The 20,198-nt window shown below is 53.4% G+C and overlaps 1 protein-coding gene across 1 annotated transcript in view; it reads left to right on the top strand.

The window, feature by feature from the left end:
* The window catches only part of SESN1 (sestrin 1), a 66,636-nt gene that overhangs the window by 42,299 nt on the left and 4,139 nt on the right, over positions 1-20,198 (top strand). Inside the window, exons 2-5 of the mRNA XM_010224351.2 lie at positions 16,661-16,726; positions 17,630-17,830; positions 18,589-18,771; positions 19,533-19,775. Of these exons, the coding sequence (XP_010222653.2) occupies positions 16,661-16,726; positions 17,630-17,830; positions 18,589-18,771; positions 19,533-19,775 (693 nt within the window). The remainder of the gene's footprint in view (positions 1-16,660; positions 16,727-17,629; positions 17,831-18,588; positions 18,772-19,532; positions 19,776-20,198) is intronic.

Raw genomic sequence — 20,198 nt, 5'->3', positions numbered from 1 at the left:
CAGGGATAATGTGCTGTGTCCCGGCAGCATGTTTGTTTAGACAGGAGCTCTGAGTGCCCTCAGTTGGTTCTCATCTCGCACAGCATGCCGAATGCTTCCTCATGGAAACAGGTATTAAAGAGGCAAGGCTGCTATTTTGGAAAGGGCTATTTAGAAAAGCTGTCCTTCAGTGTATGGCATGCTATTCCGCCACACTAGCAAAATCCTTCTTTTAAGAAATCCTTGTTCTTTCATAAACTTCCCCTATGGAAAATTCTATAGGGGGGAGAAAAGAAAATCCCCCCCCAAAAGCCTTATTTATGTGCTTCCAAGCAACACAGTAAATAAACTTCACAGAATAACCTTAAGTGCTCTCAGAAGCTTGTCATATTTGTGACTGCTGTGTTTACACAAGCTGCCTAGGTGAAGTCACTCGCCTTGCTGGTTGATGGGTACATGTCATTGCTATTAGCAGCTCTCCTGCACGGAGATTGGGCTGTTCACAAATGCCCAAATAACATCATGAGGTTGCAGTGAGGGAGCCAAACTGCACTTTTTTAGATCATAATCCGCTAACTACGTGCACTGAAGCAGGGGACCTGTTGGCTAACATTCATAAGGAGTTTCAAGGAGGCAATTGCCTGAATGCAAGGAGCCTTTCAGGCTTTAAGGTTCCCTTTATTTTTTTTTCATAATCCTTACAGAATTGCAGTCAGTCCTTTCTGTTGTCATATTAACATTTGGGGACTCTAAAAAGCTGGCAGACCCAACTGTCTTAGCTGTGCTGATTTTGCAGGCCTAACAGGAATAAAAACAATGATTTTTTTTCCCCCTTTTTAGTAGTAAGAAATCCTAATGTAAGGGATGCACTTCAAGTCAGGGGTTGTTTTTGCTACATTTATTTCAGCTTCCCTGCTGTGAGTTCCCTGCGTGCATCTTCCAGAGAGAGGACTGGACCTCGAGCATGTTACTGCAAAATGAAACATCGCAAGCTCTTGCTTTGAATGGTGCTGCCAATCCTAGTCTGCAGAGTATAAAGCCATATATTTAAAATGGAAGCTGTAACAGGCTTGAATGATGAAATTCGTCGTCACCCATCCATATATGTAAGGCTGGGGGTTTCACTTCCTTGCCTGTGTGAGGGAGAGAATTCTGCATCTATCGTGGTAGCTTCACACTGCAAAGCTAGTGAAAACAGGGTTGTGGTGACTTGCAGTAAAACTGCCTTTAGAAGATGGACTTTGCATGTGAGGAACTAGGAAAGCGAGTCTGCAACGCAGCCTGAGTGTTTTGTGTGGCTTGCACAGGTACAGCAAAGGAGCTGCTTAGCTATCCGGATCCCCCTGGGGCTGTTGTATCCCCGTGTTCATTTCCACCCGGCATTTGCACAGAGGTAATGTACTCCCAGGCAGCCAGGCCTGCCTTGCTTGTTTAAAAAACACAGGTGCATTTCGCAGTGGAATAGCTGTGCATGCTGCGAGTATTATTCTGATTGTATGTTTATGCAGAGGCTTGTGTGAGCCCTTGGAAAAAGCACCAGGTGATAATCATCACAGATAAGTAGTAGGAATATGTTAACAGCATGTCTTGTGGTGCCGCCTTGGACAAACGTGGACGAGCCCTGACAGGCCGGTACGGCGGGGCAGGGAGAGAAGCTCCGGTGCCAGCAGCTCCGCTGGGCGAGCCCTGCGTAAAACAGCACCGCTGCTCCCGGGCCAGCCCTTCCGAGCGGCGCTCTCAGGTGATAGGTGTCCTGTCTGAGGAGCCCTCGCTCAAATCAACTGCCCAGCTTCTTTGTGGGCGCTTTCGTAATGCTCCTCTTATCCTCCAGGAGGAGGCTAAGGGAGTGAATTGAGCATCAGGCTACATTGCAGGATCTGGAAACCAAGACAAGGCTTGGTTTTGTAGCCTCTCGCCTGGCATGCTCTTCAGCTTTGGCTGTCTCACAAAAGGCACACCAGAAACGGGCAACTTAACTTACTGGCATCGGGTGGAGTTTGGAGCCGAGGATTTTGTCTGAAGAAAAGGCAGTATTTGGGAAATGAGAAAGGGTAGTGGAGGGACTAATGAACTAAAACTTAGTTGTGTGTTTCCATTTCTCCTGTTGCTCCGAGGCGCAATACATGAAGTAAAAGCTATAACAAAAAACTTGTGTGTGAAGCAGGGCATTACAGGATGCTTTCAAGACAAGAGAAAAGAAAGTAAAGCGTTCAACCTGCTCTTCTTCCCAGAAATCCCCACTTGCCTCTCCCAACATCAATATTTACCCCAGCTATACTGAAGGTGCGCAGTTATTGAAAACACCTAACAGAGGAGGGCAGGATTGTGGGTTACCTAAGGCAGGAGAACAAGTCTGTGTAGCATGCCTGGGCAGCCTCTTGCAGTGTGGGCCCTTATGGTGTCTGCTGCCTGCTCCCACCCTTTGGGAGGGAGGTGAGAGGAGAATATAGCTCACAGCTTTGTACAAGCATTGAACAGTGCTAGTGGGCAGCCTGCCTCACCGCCAGTGCGGGGGCAGCCTGCTTCATCGCCCCGGAGTGCCTGGAAGGGAGGAAAGGTAAGGTTAAACAGCGTCTCATTTGTATGGAGGCAGAATTAAAAGCCAACGACATTTAATTCTTATTTCTCTGTTCATGTGGCACCTGTGGCCATTGGGATGGCTCCATTGCAGCACAGGCCTGTATGTTAAAAGGACAGTGACCCCTTCACTGTAACATGGTTGTTAATGATCTGTCTTTAATGGCACAGGATTCAGGGCCCCAGTTTCTTTTTACTTTCTTATCTGCACAGACATTTTGATTGATTTTTTTTTTAATCCTTCACACACAGGCTGTTTAAATCCTGTCAACACAGTTTAGAAATGGAAGATTTTTAATAACTCAACCTTACTCCAGTAGACAGTTTCCAACAGCGCACTGCTGCGTTCGTTCAGTCTCTTGCGTTGCTGCCACTGTCCTTCGCGCAGTGAGGGCTTTGTGCTCCCCCTCGTTTGGGGACTTTGCTGTCCTTGTTAAATTGTGTGTTACCAGGTAACTGCTACGCTGTTTGTCGCTGCCTTGCAAATGGCAAGGTTGGGGGCCGTTTGGTGGCTCCAGGAAAGCTGCTCAAGAAACAAGCGGTGTTTGTAGTGGTGACTTACTGTGGCTCATCTGAAGAGGGGAAATAAAGATATCTGCATTTTCTTCTCAAACGATGGCCACATCCAGCTTGAAGACGCTATATAATTATTAATATGTAAGGCTGTCTCTTGTAATACATTTGGTAGTAATGAAGTCTGTGGAATGACACCAAAGACTGGCTTTTGTGCCGCCGCCGCTGTCGTATAAACACCCGCTGTAGCCAGCTGGAATTGCCCCAAGCGTGGGCAAGTGTTTGCCCGAGGTGAGGCAGGCGAAGGCAGTAGCTGCCGTGCAAGGAAAAGACAGGCTGCCTTTTTGTTTGCTTGGGTTTTCTTTTTACATGTACATTTCTGTTGATTTAAAGCACTGCTTAATAGTAAGATTCAAAAGTTCAGTGTTAAGAAACAAATCCATCTGCAGAGCATATACAAAAAGGCTTAGGCCCTTGGGGGGGATTTAGTTGCAGCCTGGGCACACACTCAGCTTGGATAAAGCGAGGTTTTTCCATGAAGTGCCTGTGCTATCTTAAACTTGTGCTGTCTGAAATTTCAGTGAAGTTGCTGTGTTTGGTGACACCAATCCTCTTTCCCCATACCCCCTCAAAGCTACCTCCAGCCTGAGCTCGGTGGCTTCCACATGTTGCTGATGCTCTACATACACAGCAACGTAGGAAGCTGCAGTCCTGAGGAGGGGGTATTTACTGACCCTGGGCTAGAGGGGGCTGTCCGTAAAGGCTGGATGAGGAAACGGATCCTTCTTCCAAGCACGGTGCTCTGTTACAGCCCCAATTCAAGCCTTCCAGCCTGTCACCCAACAGCTCCAGGAGCTGCCGCTTGGGACTTTGCTTTCTCCCTCGTCCTTAATTACAAGTGGATCCAGCTTTTCTGCTTCTGTGTCTCACCTATGATGTGAGTTTTAAGCCTCTGCCCTTAGAGTTGTTCTGAGGTGAAAACAAGTCACGGCATCAAAGAAGGTGAATCTTTGCCTGGATTTAGCAGACTCACTTGGTTTTCAAGTTCCTAACAACATGCTCAAACCCAGATGAGTTCTGCCAGCTCTTGTGTTTCCGGGGCCAGTTCAGACATTCTCACAGTTTGTGAGTGACTTTGACAGAGCCGTCAGCAAATACCCTGCTTGTGCAGTGCTGGAGATGTTAGGGAGGCAGTAGCAGTCCGTGCCAGAGCAGAAAGCCGAGTCTCGCACCTTTCAACGCAGCGTTGGCAGGCGGAGGGATTGGGGAGCACGGGGACCACTCCAGGGCTGCACCCTGACCTCTCTCACAATGCCAGTCCCCGTGGCATGAGGAACTGAGCTCTCCTAGTCTGGGAAGCGGCGGGACAGCGCCACCCAGGCTGCGCCTGCTGAGAGGGCAGAACCCTGTGTAGGAGCCTAATCCGCGCGCTCGCGTTGGGAATGCGCACGTGGGCAGCGGCATCCAAGTGCGGGGAGCTCCGCGCTCTGCGTTGGATCGTATTTAAGAAACGCATGTTTCTGTTGCACAGCAGGGTCAGGAGGCCAGGCTTCTGCTGACATCGCTTTGAACGTGCCCTCCAAGCCTGCCATCTGTGCTTGGCTAGCCCAGGCAGTTTTCAGGAATGCCAAAGAACTAACTCAGAAAAAATACTTTCAAAGTGTGGAAAAAATGTGCTAATTCTCAGAAGGAGTGTTGTTTGGAAGCTGGTTTAAGACCTTGGAGACGTTCTTCCTAGGTCTCTCCTCAGCCACTTTTCATGCAGCCGCAACGACGTTTCTGTAAACAAGTTTTCAGCTGGCGAGGGCATCTAAGCTGGGATGCTCTGCGTGGTGCAAGCTCCTGCTTGTGAGCCGCAGGTCAGGGAGGTTAGCAAAGTCCTGCTCCGCAAGCTGTATCCTGTGCAGAGCAACGCATGCACTATGTTTATTTAACATTAGAGCTTGCTACCAGACTCAAAAATACGTGCTGTTCCTCCCAGCAGTTCCCTTAAATCTCCCCATTGAATGTGCTGATTCCCCTCTGCCGTTCTTCCTCGCGCTCCTTTCACAACGTGCCGCTAGTCAGAAACTCACTGAGCAGCTGCCCGCTCCCCGCGTCCCCTGAGCCGACTGGGAACACAGTGGGATAAAGGCTGGAGATGGGCTTCTCCGGAAGTTCACGTCCGTGTCAAATGCAATAGCGTGGCTGCTCCAACAGTTGGTGGAAGTTTAGCGTGCCGAGAGGAGGAAAAACATTGAGGCAGAGACTGGTATTTGGGGGGGGGAAAAAAAAAAAAAAAAAAAAGGATATAGCTGTATTCCTTCAAATCTAATGGCAACCGAAATAGCAGGATAAATGCTGTTAACGTTTAGCCAATATTTTGTTAGCTGGCAGAAAAAAACATGAAATAAATTTGCTTTTATAGAAACTTTTATTTACTGTTTGGAAAGCACAACATAAAGTGTTTTTAGTCTGTGCTGTCAACAAGTCGTTCCTAAGAAAAAAAAAAAACAAATCTCATATGCTTTTATTTTATAGGAAAAAAAAAATTACTTTAACCAGGCATAGATTAGTTGAGAATTTTAGTAGGGATACTGAAATGCAATTGAGTTACTTTAAAATAGGTATCTGCCATCAAGAGAGCTTGTTCTAAAGAGAAGCAGACAAGGCTTGGCAAGAAAACCTGCCAGGTTCAGAGTTTGGTTTCTCCTGCAGCACTGGATGATACCCATGACTTTTAAGCAGGAATCCTAGGCTGCAGCTCTCGGAGCCTTGGGATTGAGCCATGTCCCCAGCTGGTAGGGACACAGAAGTATTAGGCTGGAGCTCTCAATGGGAAGCTGATTGCTGGAAGTTTGGTTGGGGCACCTCCATGTCCAGCCTTCCCTATTGCTGTACTTTGAGGAAGTTTTGTGCACTGACATGTTTGTGGGTTTTCTATCTTTTTAACAGCCACATAAATGTCACGAGCCTGGCATGCAAGGCAGCAGCGCAGGGTTTATCGGATAACTGTGTCCTTTCTGTACACAGATGCCTCCCGAGGCGCAGCTCTCCGGGAGCAATCCTGTCATTCCTCCTCGCTCGGGCCTGGTCCGTGCCAGCCCCACAGGCAGCCCCTCGGTGTGTGAGGATGCAGCGGGCCTCTCTGCGGGAGGGGAAAAAAATAGGGTCCCTATGCAGTGTTTTCTGTCCCTTGGCCTCTCCTTGGAGCTCCCCAGCTTGCTTGCAGCTGTGCTCAAGGCAGCCTGCCCCAGTGGCAGGGTTTGCCCAGCTGCTGCATCATGTGAGCGGGCGCAAAGTCCACCACCGCGGAGGTGTTTGCTCCCCGCGGTTGGATGGGGATTATCGGTCTTTCCCGTTTTGGTCAGTTTAGGTGTGGCCACCCTGGGAATTCTGACGGCTCATGCAAGACCGTTTCCCTGAGCCAGGGCGCCGGGCTGCCGGCAGACGCGAAGGCTCAGCAGTTCCAGGAGAAAGCGTGCCCTTCCAGGAACGTCTCCTTGGAATTGCAACAGAAGAATTAACACACAACAGGGCAGCTATTAATAACACTCCTGCCTGTGTCCATAATGCAGCATTAGGCTTCTATAGCCTGAGAAGGATTTTGCTGCAGAAAGTGTGTCCCTTGCACGTGCGAGGCGGGGTATGGATGAAACTGGAGTAGGAATTCAGTCTTACACACTTGTATTCGCAGAGCAGAGCTCTGAGCTATCATGCGTATCAGATGGGGGCATGCCCGCTAGAGTTGCTCGTTTTTAATGCTGCCTTGGCCCAAATCCCACCGTAGCCCAGGGACCTCTCCCTTCCCACGCTTAAACCTGCATTTCAGTGTCCTGGTGGTGCAAGCTCTGAAATTCCCTTGCTGGCGGTAGGCATCTTGCCTTAGCAAAATGACTGCCCTCGGGCTTGTGTTAGCACCTCTCTCGGGGAGACTCGGGAGGCCCCTTCCCTCAAGTTCTGCCCTAGCAGCCTTTGCTGGCCTGACCTGTAACGCGGGCCCCAAGTTCTGGTCTTGCTGTGAGCCCCAGGTCTAAGCCCGCTAAAATGACTCCTGGCCTCGGCCCAGCGTAGCTTCCTGTAGCCATCTTGCGGCGATCCCCGACAGCTCTGCGCTTAAGCTTTGCCAAGTAATTCCCTCTGTGCCTGTCCCCAATCCGTCGTGACAGCTGCTCCTAGCGAGAGCCCCGGGGAGGTCTCTGGCCCTTGCTGGCTGCGCTCCTAGCCCAGCTTTAGCCCTGCCAGCCTCGCAAAAGTGGGACAGGGCGCACAAAGTTCTGCTCTGTAGAGTAGTCCTGAGTCAGGTTTCATCTGTGAGCCTGACGGCATTCCCCTTCTGAGAGGGGGAAGAGAGTCACAATAGTACATGCAAATAACGGAGTCACCTTTTTCTCTCGAATTACGGGATGCAAGCTTTTTTGTGGGACTCTCTCCTGAGGAGGGATTCTCAGGAAGATGACAAACATGCCAGATATGTGGCATGGTGATGAGAAATCCCCCCGTTGTCAGCTCTGTGGGGAGAGCGTCATCCAGTGAGCCAGGACTCTGTATTGCTCAGTTCACAAGATTCAGCGGCAGCAAAACGGCGGTCCAAAGCTGCCTAAATTCCTCTGTGCCTTGTTACTGTGCTGCCTTGGAGCAAGTTGATGGAAAAACTAGAGGCGGGTGCAGATATGTGGCTATACGGACAAAACCGCGAGGGCTTCTCCGGGGGACCCTGTGCGCGGGAGAGCGGGTTTCCGCGCCCAGGGCCCTGCTGCGGCTCGAGGAGCAGGCGCGGACAGCGCGAGCTGCAACCGCCGCCCGGCGGCCGTTGGGCCGCGCCGCAGCGCGCACGCGCGTCGCGCCTGCGGGCGGGGCGGGGCGGGGCGCGGCGGCGGGCGGCCATTGGCCAGCGCTGTTGCCGGGCTGTGGCGCGGGGGGCGGGGCCGCGCGGGCAGGTGGCGCGGGGCGACGCGGGGGTAACGGGGGAGTTTTGGGGGGTTTGGGGCGTTTTCTCCGTTTGCTCCGTTTGCTCCTGCTGTCTGGCAGGATCGGGAAGGGGCCCCGAGCGCGGATCGCAGCGCGGTACATCGCGCTGGAGAAGCAGCCTCGGCCGGCGGGGGAGCAGGGCGGCCCCGGGCCTCCCTCCACGCTCGCAGCAGGTCAAGGTGCGGGGCGGGGAGGGCGGTGGCGAGGGGAAACTCGCCCGAGGAGCTGAAAGCCGGGCCGGCAAAACACGGCGTTTCGGGAGATGCAGAGATAGCACAGCTTCGTAGGTGGTAGATTTTTATTTCTAAAGAAACATCCTGATCCTTTTCAAAGACTAGCAGGTTTTTTTTCTTTCCTAATATGCGCTGGTCTAAGTTGAGTCACAGCCCAGACTATAGAAACTGAAAATAAAATAACCAGTTTTCTTTTTTTCCCGTCTGCAGCTCTGTTCCTAAAAGTGACAAGAAGAAAGCCGCAGAACAGTCCCCCAGACTGCAGTAGCTCATAGGAGGGTTTCTGAGGCTGTGGCGGTACTTCCCATGTTCGTTTAGCGCTATTTCACTTGATTTTATCTTTTGGTAAGAATCGAGCTGCAGGAAGGTAGCAGAGCATCTCCCCAGAGCCTCTTAGGTGACACGCTTCTGCTGTGCTCCCTTCTCAGTGCCTGCCTTTCCGTGGAGAAAGTGTTCAATTCATTAAAAAGAAAAAACACCCCCTCGCCCCCAAATGTGTGTTTACCATGGCGTCCGATTTTGGTCAGAGGTTCAAGGACCTGCGTTTCATTGCTGTTCCCTCTGTTTTCATAAAACGCCGCTTTCTGAGTTTATATAACACGCAGTGGCCTCGAGCTCGCGCGTAGACGCGATGCCGTCAGCCGCCTCGCGCTCTGCCTGCGCGCGTCGGTGCGGGGTGAAAGGTTTTGTTTGCAGTGGGTTGCCCAAAGCGGGGCGGCCACCGCGGTGCCGTGACGCAGCGCAGGACATTGCCCAGTGCTCCTAGCTCAGCTGCTTACGGAGATGGGGAGTTGCAGGAGGTTCCCAAGGGTGAAATCTCATTCAGCCAAGAAGAGAGATTCGTCCCTTCTCCATACCCACCTGCGGGAGGGGAGACCTGACAAAAAGAACAAAACGGGGACCTAGAGCTGCCTACCCATCAAAGCCGAACTTCCCTTCTCCTAATGCTGGTCGAGCGCAGCCACCAAAGGGCCTCAGCCTAGGAGGAGCTGCCTTCCCGTGTGAAAGGGGGCAGAACGATGGGGTAAGATACTCCTAAAGAAATGCATCTTTAATTACCTACTTAGTCTTAGAAACCATAAGTCTGGTTTTGCATCCTTGCCAGAGTGTAAATAATCTCAAGGTCTCAACTTCTTACAGCTCCGTAAATTGAACTTCAGAGTACTTCTAATACTTAATAATTGTGGAAGGGCACGTGGGGATGTTAAATTCGGACACTTTTTTTTTTCTTTAGCATGTCCACACACCAACATGATGGTGAGCTTTCAAAATGTCAAGCAAAGGCAGAAATTGCTGGGAGACCTGACAGAAAAATGGCCGTTCTGGTGGAATAAGAAGAAAAAGACACCCTAGTGTCAAACCAAAACGTTCAGGGAACAGATAAATGTCTGCAAAGGCATTGGTGTATCTGAGATCAGTGCGTTAAAGCCACTCTGCTGTGAGCCCAGCTCAGAGGTGGCAGCTGAAGATGTGTCTGTGAAGAAGGCAACATTGAAGTTGACGTTGAAGTAAGACTCACAAACGGAAAACAAAAATGGTGTTTCCAGTATGGATAAGGTTCCAAGAACAAACAGTAAATTGCTTAATATTTGAAATTTTTTAGTCTTGACCAGACTTGCAGTCCTAAAGACTATGAAGGGGAAGCTTTTATATATAGCTTTGAGTGTATTTCCTGCTGTGGCCAGTTGTGAACCCTCTGTTTGCCGAAATAACTTGTTTTTTGTCACTGCTATAAAAATACAGGAATCTCTTCCATTCCTAAGGCCTGGTCCTGCATGGTATGTATAGTGAGAATTTCGACTCTCAACTACATGCAAAGCCCTCTGAAGAGCTATGCTCTGACTCTAATAATAGAGTTGTTGTTTTTGAATATTGACTAATCGGATTAAGAGCAAATTAAGAAGAAGGCTTTGATCAATTTGATCAATTAATGGTTCAGTTGCTGTGCCTCCCATATTGTTAGCAAGATGTTTTGCAATTTTAGAAATAAATAAAAGTTATAAGGAGTTACATGTTTGAAAATTGTTATGAAGAGGGTAGCAGGTCTGGAAGTCAGGATAGAAGTCTGGAAGTAGGATAGTAAGCCAGGAAGGGGAGGAAGGGTGAAATGCTCAAGGTTCATCAGGTCATTGCTGCAACACCTGGTGACTTCATTAAGGTGCCAGGTGAGATGGCACTGAGTTTATTGACCCCGTGCACTTAATACTGCTTTGCTGATGGAAGTTGCTGTCCCCTTGGATCCCTTCACGCTGGCGATGTGTAACCCTGACGAGCCAAAATGAGCTAAGATGAAACAAAACGGGTACCCAGGCGCAATCCTGACTGAACGCCAAGGGCTGCAAAGCAGCTCCATGAGCAGGTCCTGGAGAGAGGCCGGGGACGGCGACGCGCGGGCTGGTTCCGGCGCCCCTCCAGCCGCAGCAGGAGCGGGCAGGCGCTCTGGGCGGCGCTCGGGCTTGGTGGAGGCTGCCGTGTTTCTGTCTGTCCTGCCAAGCTTGCTGTGCCTTGCCAAGGCTGGCACTATCTTGTGAAACCACAATAGGGAAAAACACAGTTCTAAGAAGTAGTGCAAATCAGGTATTCGGAGCAGCACAGAATTAGCTATTTTTGCTTTTAAATGTTTCTGGGAAATAATAGTGTGATCGTCCTCTGAGGCATTAATCTGATGTCCAGATTATTGAAGGAACAGGCATTTCTAGAGTTCCCGCGTGGATGGCTTTGCTGTGGGAACAATCTGAGATCTCGGTTGCCAAGCCTCTGGATACGTGTGCGCGTGCAGACCTGCGCTCTGCAAGCCGCCGTGCCGGGCTCCGAGCTGCGGAGGGAGGCGCAGGCCACGGGAGCAGAGCAGCTCCGCGTCCCCGGAGGCACCTGCTTCTGCCCAGGGGCGTCCGGCCTTGGTGCCTCCCGGGGCTGACGGTGCTGCGCCACGCGCGGTCTCTTTGGAGCCTGGGCAGCAGGCGGGGGTGACGCAGCGTGGCCAAGGAGCAAACGTTGATGTAAACAGGCCGCTCCCCGGCCATCCAGACCAGGCAGGCAGGGAAGGGGTGGGACGATCAGCGCTGTGGGGAACGCAGGGAGGGAGGGAGTGCTGCCATTTTTTTCTTCAAAGGTGTTAACATATTAATTGACTTCATTGAAAGACATAATATCCAGGAAGACTTCTTGTGGTGACACATGTTGCATTCGAGCTTTCCAGGTAATTGTTTGCTTTTTTCTCCATCAGTATTTCTGAGCACAAGTTGGTGTTGCAAGAGGAGCCTGTTCCTTGTCTCCGCGTTAACATTTTTGTCTGGTGTAAGAAAGTAGTCAATGGGAATTAAAGAACATTCTCTCTTAGCTTATTTTATCAGCTCACAAAGTGTAACCTTGCTCGCCAATGTTGTGGTGGTCTTTTTGTGTGCTTCCTGAGCACTTTCTGAGGTGCAAGCAGGCATGAAGTGCACTTGAGTTCACAGGGAGAGGCTGAAAGGCCCGTCCGCAGGTGATGAGGAGCTCTGGTTCCTGCACATCTCTCTGTGACTTAATGCTGTGCTGCTGTGAAGCCCTCAGAAGTAGAAATTCCTGCTCGTCTCTCCGGAGCTGATTGCCTGGCACAGAGGCGATGGCGTTTGGAAAGTGCAGAGGGCAGGAGGCCTCCGAGATGGGAGCAATGGGCTGTGCTCGAGGACCCGTCCCCCCATGGCCCCATCCTCGCTGCTTCTGAGCTGGGCCGCGCTCACCCCAGAACAGCCTCGGCCTCTCTCCCGGGTTCGGCTTTGCCTTCAATGCAAGCGTGAAGTTCAGAGTCGTGGAATTTCCCTGCTTGGTTATTGAATAGCGCGTTGGGATTCAGAGTTGGCGCTGCAGCTGCCCGGGTCTCCTCCTGACAGAAGTTCTCCCCGTAGGGTCTGTCACACTTTTAAATCCAAGCGCTTTGCTTGGAAACGACTTAACAGCGTGGCTGAATACATCTCTAGAGTGCTTTGGAAGGGGGAAAGGCCTGTGCTGGGTGCGGGGCTCGGTTCTCCTGAAGCAGCGGGTGCCCCGCAGGCCGGGGCCGAGGGGATGCGCGGGGGAGCCGCGGGCGCCCGCGCGGCCAAGGGGGAAGGAGGAGGGGAGGGAGGGAGGGAAGGGGGTTCCCAGCGCCGCTCCGCCCCGGCGCCGCTGGGGGCGGCGCTCAGGGCCCGGCCCGGGCAGCGGGGCCCGCGCCGGCAGCAGCAGCAGCAGCAGCAGCAGGTACCGCGCCGGGCCGGGGCTCCCGCCCGGCCGCCTCGGTGCTCCCGGGGGGCTGCGCCGCGTGGGGGGTCTGGGGGCTCCGGCCTTGCCCCGCGCGGGGCTGGAGCCGGCTGGAGCGGGGGCAGCGCGGCGGGCGGCTGCGGGCAGGGCTGTCCCGTGTCCGTGTCCGCGGCACCGCTCCTGCCCCCGAGCCCGCTGCGCTCGGGAGCTCGAGCCCGTCCTCTGCCACGGGCTGCGCACGGGGAAGCCGGGCACGGGTGGCTGCAGCCAGGGCCCTGGTCTCAGCGAGCTCGTGCCCGAGCGAGCTGGTTACGGTGCCCAGAGAGCAGAGCAGAGGCAGTGCGTGGGACGGAGGAGTCCCGGGTTTGCCTTTGTGCCTCCCCTTCGGGAAGGATGTGCGACCCTGTGCTTGGGTCTGTGCGTTGAGCTCAGTCACGGAAAGGAATCCAGGGGGCTTCTGGCATACGACGCTTTAAAGGGTTTCAAGAAAACACACTTCCTGGTATTCTAACTAAAATAACTTAAATATTGGACATCATATGAGAAGTAATAGCAGAGGGGGACACCGGCTTGTTGCAGCGAGGAGCGGGAGGGCTGGCGGCCGCGGGGAGCCGTGGTTCCGAAGGCGGCCGCGTGCGGGCATGTCCGGCGCGTGCACGGACACGTCGAGGTGAGCGCTCCCGGCGAGCGGAACCGGCTCACCAAGCAGTGCTGCTGCATAGCAGTGCACTGCGATAGCGTTCAGCGCTCACCGCTTCTCTGGGAAGGTACTGCTAGAAGCTCCGCAAATTCGCTTCCTTTCCCTTAAGTAAGTGTTTTGGTTTCTTTTTTTAGGTGGCTTGATTTTGCCTTGCATCTTGTGATTTTTGTATATTTTTGTTTGACTCTAGCAGTATTAATGCTTAGGACACAGACGATTCAGATGAAGATGCTCGTGTGGTTTCATGAAGTAAATTGATAAATTGTACTTCGCCTGTGGTTTGCCTGTGATAAAATGTTCTGTTTTGCTGTGCAGAGGGCTGGACTGGGGCCAGTGAGCCTCTGTGGGAGGCGTAACCTTTGATACTGGTACAGGCTGTGCTTGAGGGAGCAAAATGAGTCGCAGCGTTAAGGCCGATGGAGCAGTCTGGAGGCTGCGGTTCGTGGCTGGAGCTCAGCTCGTGGATCTCGGTAACTGGAGAGCTTGGGGCAGGCGCCGCAGCGGAGTTTTGGGGAGGTCTGTGAGGGGGGCAGAGCTTGGGCCGCTGGGAGCCAGCGGCGAGGGCGGGACAGCGATGGGAAGGAGCCTTGGGGCTCCCGTGGAGCCGAAGCTCTGGGACGGTGGAGGAGCCGGGACTGCTTGAAAGGCCCTTCCCGGCTGCCTGCAGCTGAGCTGCCCTGCAGGATTCCAGGTGGAATTTCTCTGATGCTGGGTGTCTCTCTAGAAATAAATGCTATTTTCCCCCCGTCCCTTTTATATTTTAAAGAGGATCAAACGTAAAGTAAATGATGTTCAAGGTGCCAAGACATTTCTAAACAAAAAATGACAAAAAAATGGGCTTGTTTGGCAGAGCCAAGTTACAGAAAAGCTGGAAGTAGAGATAAATTGAGTGTGCTTGTGGTGTTATGAGCAGTAGCCTTCTCTCAGCACACGTGTGTGCAGGGCAGGTTTTTGGTGCGAGGTGGGAGAGCTGAACGAGGCAGCTGCGTGACAGAGCCGGGGGGTCTGACCGCGTTTGCGCTCCCGGCCGGCGGCTCTCGCGGCTGCGCTGCGGGGAGCTCGGTTTTGTGGCGCACGTTTGCGTGAACTGAACCCCTCTTCCTGGCTGAAGAAGCCCCTCCAAGAGGCCTCCAGCCTGGTGGCGAGGGCGTTCATTAGCCTGTGGCCTGAGCGGTCTGGCCACAAGCCGCCCGCCTGCCTTCAGCAGCCCCTCCTCGGTGTGGGATAACAGCCTTGCGGGGCTGCTCTTCAGCTCCTGGCTTTGTTGGGAGGCCATGCTCCTTCCTTAGCGGCAGCAGTGCTGCGTGAATTAAACGTATGGAGGACACGAGGTGCTCGGACACAGCAGTGATGAGGGCCGCGTAGGTGCAGAAATGACAGGTATCTAGTGAGCACGGTTCCCCTGGAAGCAATAGCAGTGGCTGCGCCAAAACGTAACTGTACTGCGGGGGGGAAAGGAGGCGCCTTCCCGCCCTTCTGGAGCTCGTCCCTTCCTCCTAGAGCGGTTACAGGGGACGGCCCTGCGTGTGCCCAAGGTGCCTGCGCGCGGGGAGCAGCGCCCTGGTGCCCACGGTGAGACGGGTCCGTCGGTGTGCAGCTCCGCGGCCAGCTGGGGTTTGAATGGCACCTCTGAGGACGGGGCGGCTGCGTGGCTTGTTCGGAGCTGCGGCCTGCGCCCGAGCCCCCGGCGCTGTCCCCAGCAGCGGCTCTGAGGCCGCAGGAGGCGGCACGGCCAGGGAACAAGGCGGAGGAGAGAAGGCGGGAGAAGCTCCGTGCGGCTCGCTCAGCTGTGGGACTGCCAGGTCGGGCTGTGCGGGAGCTGCTGGGGCTCCCACAACACCCGCCGCAAACGGCGCCTGTTGGCAGCTGCTGCCGGGCCGAGGGCTGCCCCCGGCCTCGGGGCTCCCTGCTTCTGTAGAGCTGTGGATTAAATCCCCCTATGGCAAGGAGCAAAAAAACAGTTCTAAAAAGCTCTGGTAGAGCCTCTATGTGAAGAATAACCATTGCAGAAGGTTTCCAATGGGTTTGGAGTAGCAAACAGCCCTCCTGACCACAAGCATCTCTCTCCATCCCCTCCGGAAGGGGCATCCCCTCTGGGAAGGTGAAGCGCGGAGAAGGGACGTGTTCCCAAACCCCGCACGACATCCTGAATGCTGCTTCTCAAGGATCAGGGGGACTTTAAAAAGTATTAAGCATATTCAAGTATTTTAGAGTGCACGACAAAACATATTAGTAGGCTCTGAGGATTAGCAGAATCTCAGGTTATGGAATTTTGTATGTTTTTTTTCTTCCTGTGACTGTTGTGGGAAGGGGGAAGGCCGAAACGCCGTCGCTCGGGGGTTGAAGTTGTTCCTCTCGGTGCGCTGGCTGCCAGGCACAGGCACTGCTGACGCGAGCGTCGTGCACAGCCTCTCCGCGCGCTCTCGCTGGGCTCAGAGGCGATTCCCTGGTCTGCCGGCGTGGCCCAGCCCTGGCGAGGGCGGCGAGGGGGCCTGGCGGGTTCGGGAGGGCAGCGAGGCCTGCGCTGCTGCTGTCCCACTGCCCTGGGCCCGCTGGTAATCACGGGGGAATTGCAGGAAGCAGCAACTGATGGATAAAATTGCTGCTTTTCCCCCACGTAGGCGCTGAGGCTGTTACCGACCAGCAGTGCTGCTCTGGCCTCGCTGGTGGCTGCACCTTCCCAGCGCTCAGCAAGGGCCACTCTTAGCGCGAGCTCCTTGCATGGGAAGCCGAGCTCGAGAGGGGCCCCAAGGAGCCCCGCGGCTCTGCCCGGCCTTGGGCAGCTCCAGAAGGAGCCGCTCTCCCGGCTGCTCACCTGGAGCTGGTGATGGTGCCTGGGAGAGGAGGCGGGTGCCAATGCGGATCGGGGCCTTGATCCCTCGGGGCCTGGAGACACAGGAGGTTGGGTGGGAAGCACCCAGCTGGGGTCCAGCGCTTCCTGGCAGGCGCGTGGAGCATCACGCTGCGGCTGCAGCACTGCTCCGGCTCTGCACCGAGTCTGGCGCTTCCCGGCAGGAGCGCCTGAACATCACGCTGCAGCTGTGCCCGCGGCACTGCTCCGGCTCTGCACCGAGTCCGGTGCTTCCCGGCAGGAGAGCGGAGCGTCCCGTTGCGGCTATGCCCGCGGCACCGCTCCAGCTCTGCACTGGACGCGGCCCCGGACACGCTGCCCGCACAGGCCATGTGCAGCGCCCGCCTTCGAGGAGGGTTGCGGGGAGGGCTGCGCTCGCGTGCGCTCTCTTTGGGCGCAAGGCTTTTGCTCGTGGCTTCCCGGTGTCCTGCCCCACTCCAGCAGCTGCAATCAAGTGTGGCTGGGCACTCACAGAAAAATAACCACGCTGGTACAAACAGTACTGTGAAAGTCCCCATGTCCGGGCACCGTGTGTCCCAAGTCAGCCTAGCTCTGAATGAGGAATTCTTTCCTGCTTGCAGCCACGGCTAAAAAGTTGTTTATAACTGAATGCTGAGATGGTGTAATTTTCTTTTCTAGGAACTCGGAATAAGAATTCCTAGACCGCTGGGACACGGACCAAGCAGATTCATCCCAGAGAAGGAGGTGCGGTGGTGTTTTTAAGTACACAGTGAACTTTATGCTTTTAAGGAACAGCCTTTTCGTAGTAACCCACATTTGGTTTCAGGACAGCTGCTGAGCTGCAAAACATTTGCAGGAGCCATCGCGTTCGGTCCTGGCCAGACTTTGGCCCCAGCTCTAACGTACAAAAGCCAGGAGGTCCCCGGGGGGCCTTGGGAAGGGTTATGACACCTCCTCTCTAGTGTAAGAAACCCAATCCTGTTTCTGTAAGGGTGTCTGTTTGCAAGCCGAATGTCCGGATGTAATTTCTTACTGGTCCACACGGCCCCTGCCCCTCTGCTCGGGGGTTACTTTGCCTTGAGCTCTCGCTGCCGCCCTGAATAATCCGAGAGGCTGCAGGGAGCTGTGGCTGAGCGTGCCGATCTCTTCCATGCATGTTCGGTGAGAGCGGGCGAGAGGTCGGTGCTGTGCCTGCCAGCTTCTAGGAACTGTAGAGCCCGACGCCTCCATCTCTCGTTTTGGTCAGGTAGCTCCTTTTCCTCGGTGAAAATAATTATTCAGTTTGCCTGCTGCTGCTGCTATAAATAAAGAAGTTAGATCAGTTGGGGGCATTCAAGAAAGTTAAAATGAAACAATTAAAAGTGAAAGGTCACTTGTTAATGAAACAATTAAAAGTGAAAGGTCAGTGAGAAAAGCAGCTTTTGTTGATGGGACCTCCAAAGTGGAGGTGTTAAAGAGCATCTTACGTGTCTGACCTTATGTACACCGATGTAATGCCATTAATAGATTCATTATACAATTTCTTGCTGGTGCGTGTTTAGCAGAAGCTCACTGGGGCTCTGGTTGCTGTTGATAATATATTTACTGTATTTAACATACCGGTACTTGTTAGACGCTGTTGCCCATTGCTCTTTCTTGTTAACTCAGACTGTTCAAGTGGGGCGTGAGGACGCCGCGATGCACACGCTCTTCACAGACTCCTTCGCCACGTTGGGCCGCCTGGACAACGTCACTTTGGTGATGGTTTTCCACCCGCAGTACCTCGAGAGCTTCCTCAAGACTCAGCACTACCTGCTGCAGATGGATGGGCCGCTGCCCCTGCATTACCGACACTACATCGGCATCATGGTAGGCGGCACCTAGAGCTGCAGTCTGTTGTACAAATTGCTTCCTAAGGCCAGTGCTTTAGGCTCACAGTCTCAGTAGAAATGTGAGGAAGAGAGAAAAACCTCTGTTACGAAAATGAGACAGCTGTTTCACTCTTGATTTCTTAGTATCTCAGAATTTGTATTTCAAAACAACTTATTAGCGTTTGTTCTCACTCAGGAGTTCCACTGTCCACTTCTGAGTCTCTAAATTGAGGACAAGAATGTTTCTGTCAGAGTGGTTGTTTTTCTAATTTCCAACCTGCTAGTGCAACAGTCTGGCCTTTTCAGGCTGCATTTTTTAAAGATTTTCTTCCTGGGCTGGGGCAGGTGTTGCTGCTCGGATAGATACTGCTCGATCTGTTCTCTGCTGAAAAGCCGCCTGCAGTCTCTGGCTCGGCATTTACAGCCTGCCTTTGTTTTAGCTGGTGAGGACTCAGCGAGAGGCAGCCTTGCCTCTGCACCGGAGAGGACGTAAAATAAATCTGTGCCTGCGCCTCTCCCGCCTGCACGCGGGCGTTTCGCACCTGGAGCCAGCGTCGTTAGGATTTATACGAATGAAAGATGTTTCTGCTGTGAAAACAATAATCAGAACAAGCTACTGTGATGGCCCTCTCTTTTATTATTTTGTTCTTTGAACATGTCTTGAATGCTTTGAGGAAATGATGACTTGTGGTATTTGTCATAAAAGACTCACTTACTGTAATTGTTTTCTGTATCATAGATGTGTTTTCTTCCTAGGCTGCAGCAAGACACCAGTGCTCTTATCTTGTTAACCTCCATGTGAATGACTTCCTTCATGTTGGCGGGGACCCCAAGTGGCTGAATGGCCTGGAAAACGCACCTCAAAAACTGCAAAACTTAGGAGAACTGAACAAAATGCTGGCTCACCGACCCTGGCTCATCACCAAAGAGCATATTGAGGTAAATCTTTTGCCAAATAACGTGGAATGTACCTTTGTTTTCCAGTAAATGCAACCGCAGCTTGGTAGGGCTGGGAGGCAAGGGCAGATGCTCCGTGCCGGTGGCTGCTGCTACAGTGCCCTGTTGGCCAGGTGCAGCCTGCAGGCTTGAGCTGGCCCCGGCTGCGGTTCCTGCCTGCGGCTCCTCCTCTGCTCTCCTTTAAGCTGAGCCCGGAGGACGTGGGCGCTGGGCTGTGCAGAAGGCCCCGAACCGCCCACGCTTTCCTGCCCCAAGGGGAAGCTGGGTTTGAAACTTCTCACCCAAAGCAGAGCATCCCACCCACGGGCATGGGATGGAGGGAGCCCGGCCTTAACATGAGGTTTTTACCCAGGCGATTGGCAAGGAGTTGTCCAGGGTTTTCTGGGATAGTCAGGACCAGCTGATGAAGTGAGTGATTGTTGTGGTTGCAGCCTCGCCTGAGGTGTGAAGTTTCAACACGACTGAGCCTGGCGTTAATAGAAACCCACAGGCACAGAGTGAAAACCACAGCCGAGCCTGTAACTGCTCTGGGCCGGAGCGGGAGAAGCCCCTCTGCACCCTGTGAGTCTGGGTAGGAGGCAGCCTGGCAGCAGGACACTGAGCCACTTGTGGGTCTTGGAAAGATAACTTCCTGTGGCAAAGAAGCTTGTAGATAAATTATTTCTGCTTCTTGCAGTCAGTAACGGAACCATTCAAACCACTTTTTAAAAAGTCAGTACTTCTGTCTTGTGTTATTTTTAAAGCAACTTCTGAAGACTGAGGAGAACAGCTGGTCCCTGGCGGAGCTGGTTCACGCGGTGGTTTTGCTCACGCACTACCACTCCCTCGCATCCTTCACCTTCGGGTGTGGAATCAGCCCGGAGATCGACTGCGAGGGGGGCCACACATTCAGGCCCCCTTCCGTCAGCAACTACTGCATATGTGATATCACCAACGGCTATCACGGGGGCGAGGAGAACCACGGCAGCCCCGCCGGGAGCCTCCCGGTAAGTGTGTGCCGCCAAACCACCTCTTCCATGCTCAGCTTCCAGGTAAACCTAGTGCGTGGCAGATGTCCTCTTCCCTACCTCCTCAGTGGGAGTGGAGTGGGCATAGCCAAGGTGAGGAGTAAGCAGCTGCACTTGGGTGAAGCAGAAATGTCACTGGTGAGACAGAGGAAGCCACCAGAGGAAGCGGCAGAGATGCAATCTCGCTGCTGCCACTGTCTCTCACCACCCAGCTGGCCCAGGCTGCTTCGGGATACGTGTCCTGAGCAGCAGTGGTCAGCGGGGCCTTTCTGCATCCTTGTGCTGATGGGCTTTTCCTTGACCAGGATATACTGAATTCACAGTGTGCTGCGACGGTGTTAAACCTGCTGTTGTGAAACATGATCTGCTTGCACTTATGAGGCTCCATAAAACCTGCATTTA

Source organism: Tinamus guttatus, unplaced genomic scaffold, assembly GCF_059628265.1.
Source record: "Tinamus guttatus ecotype Peru unplaced genomic scaffold, ASM5962826v1 Tinamus_guttatus_pri_ptg000010l, whole genome shotgun sequence".
In the NCBI taxonomy this organism is placed as follows: Eukaryota; Metazoa; Chordata; class Aves; order Tinamiformes; family Tinamidae; genus Tinamus; species Tinamus guttatus.
Note: the sequence above shows the minus strand (reverse complement) of the source record. Positions and strands in the feature narration are given on the sequence as shown.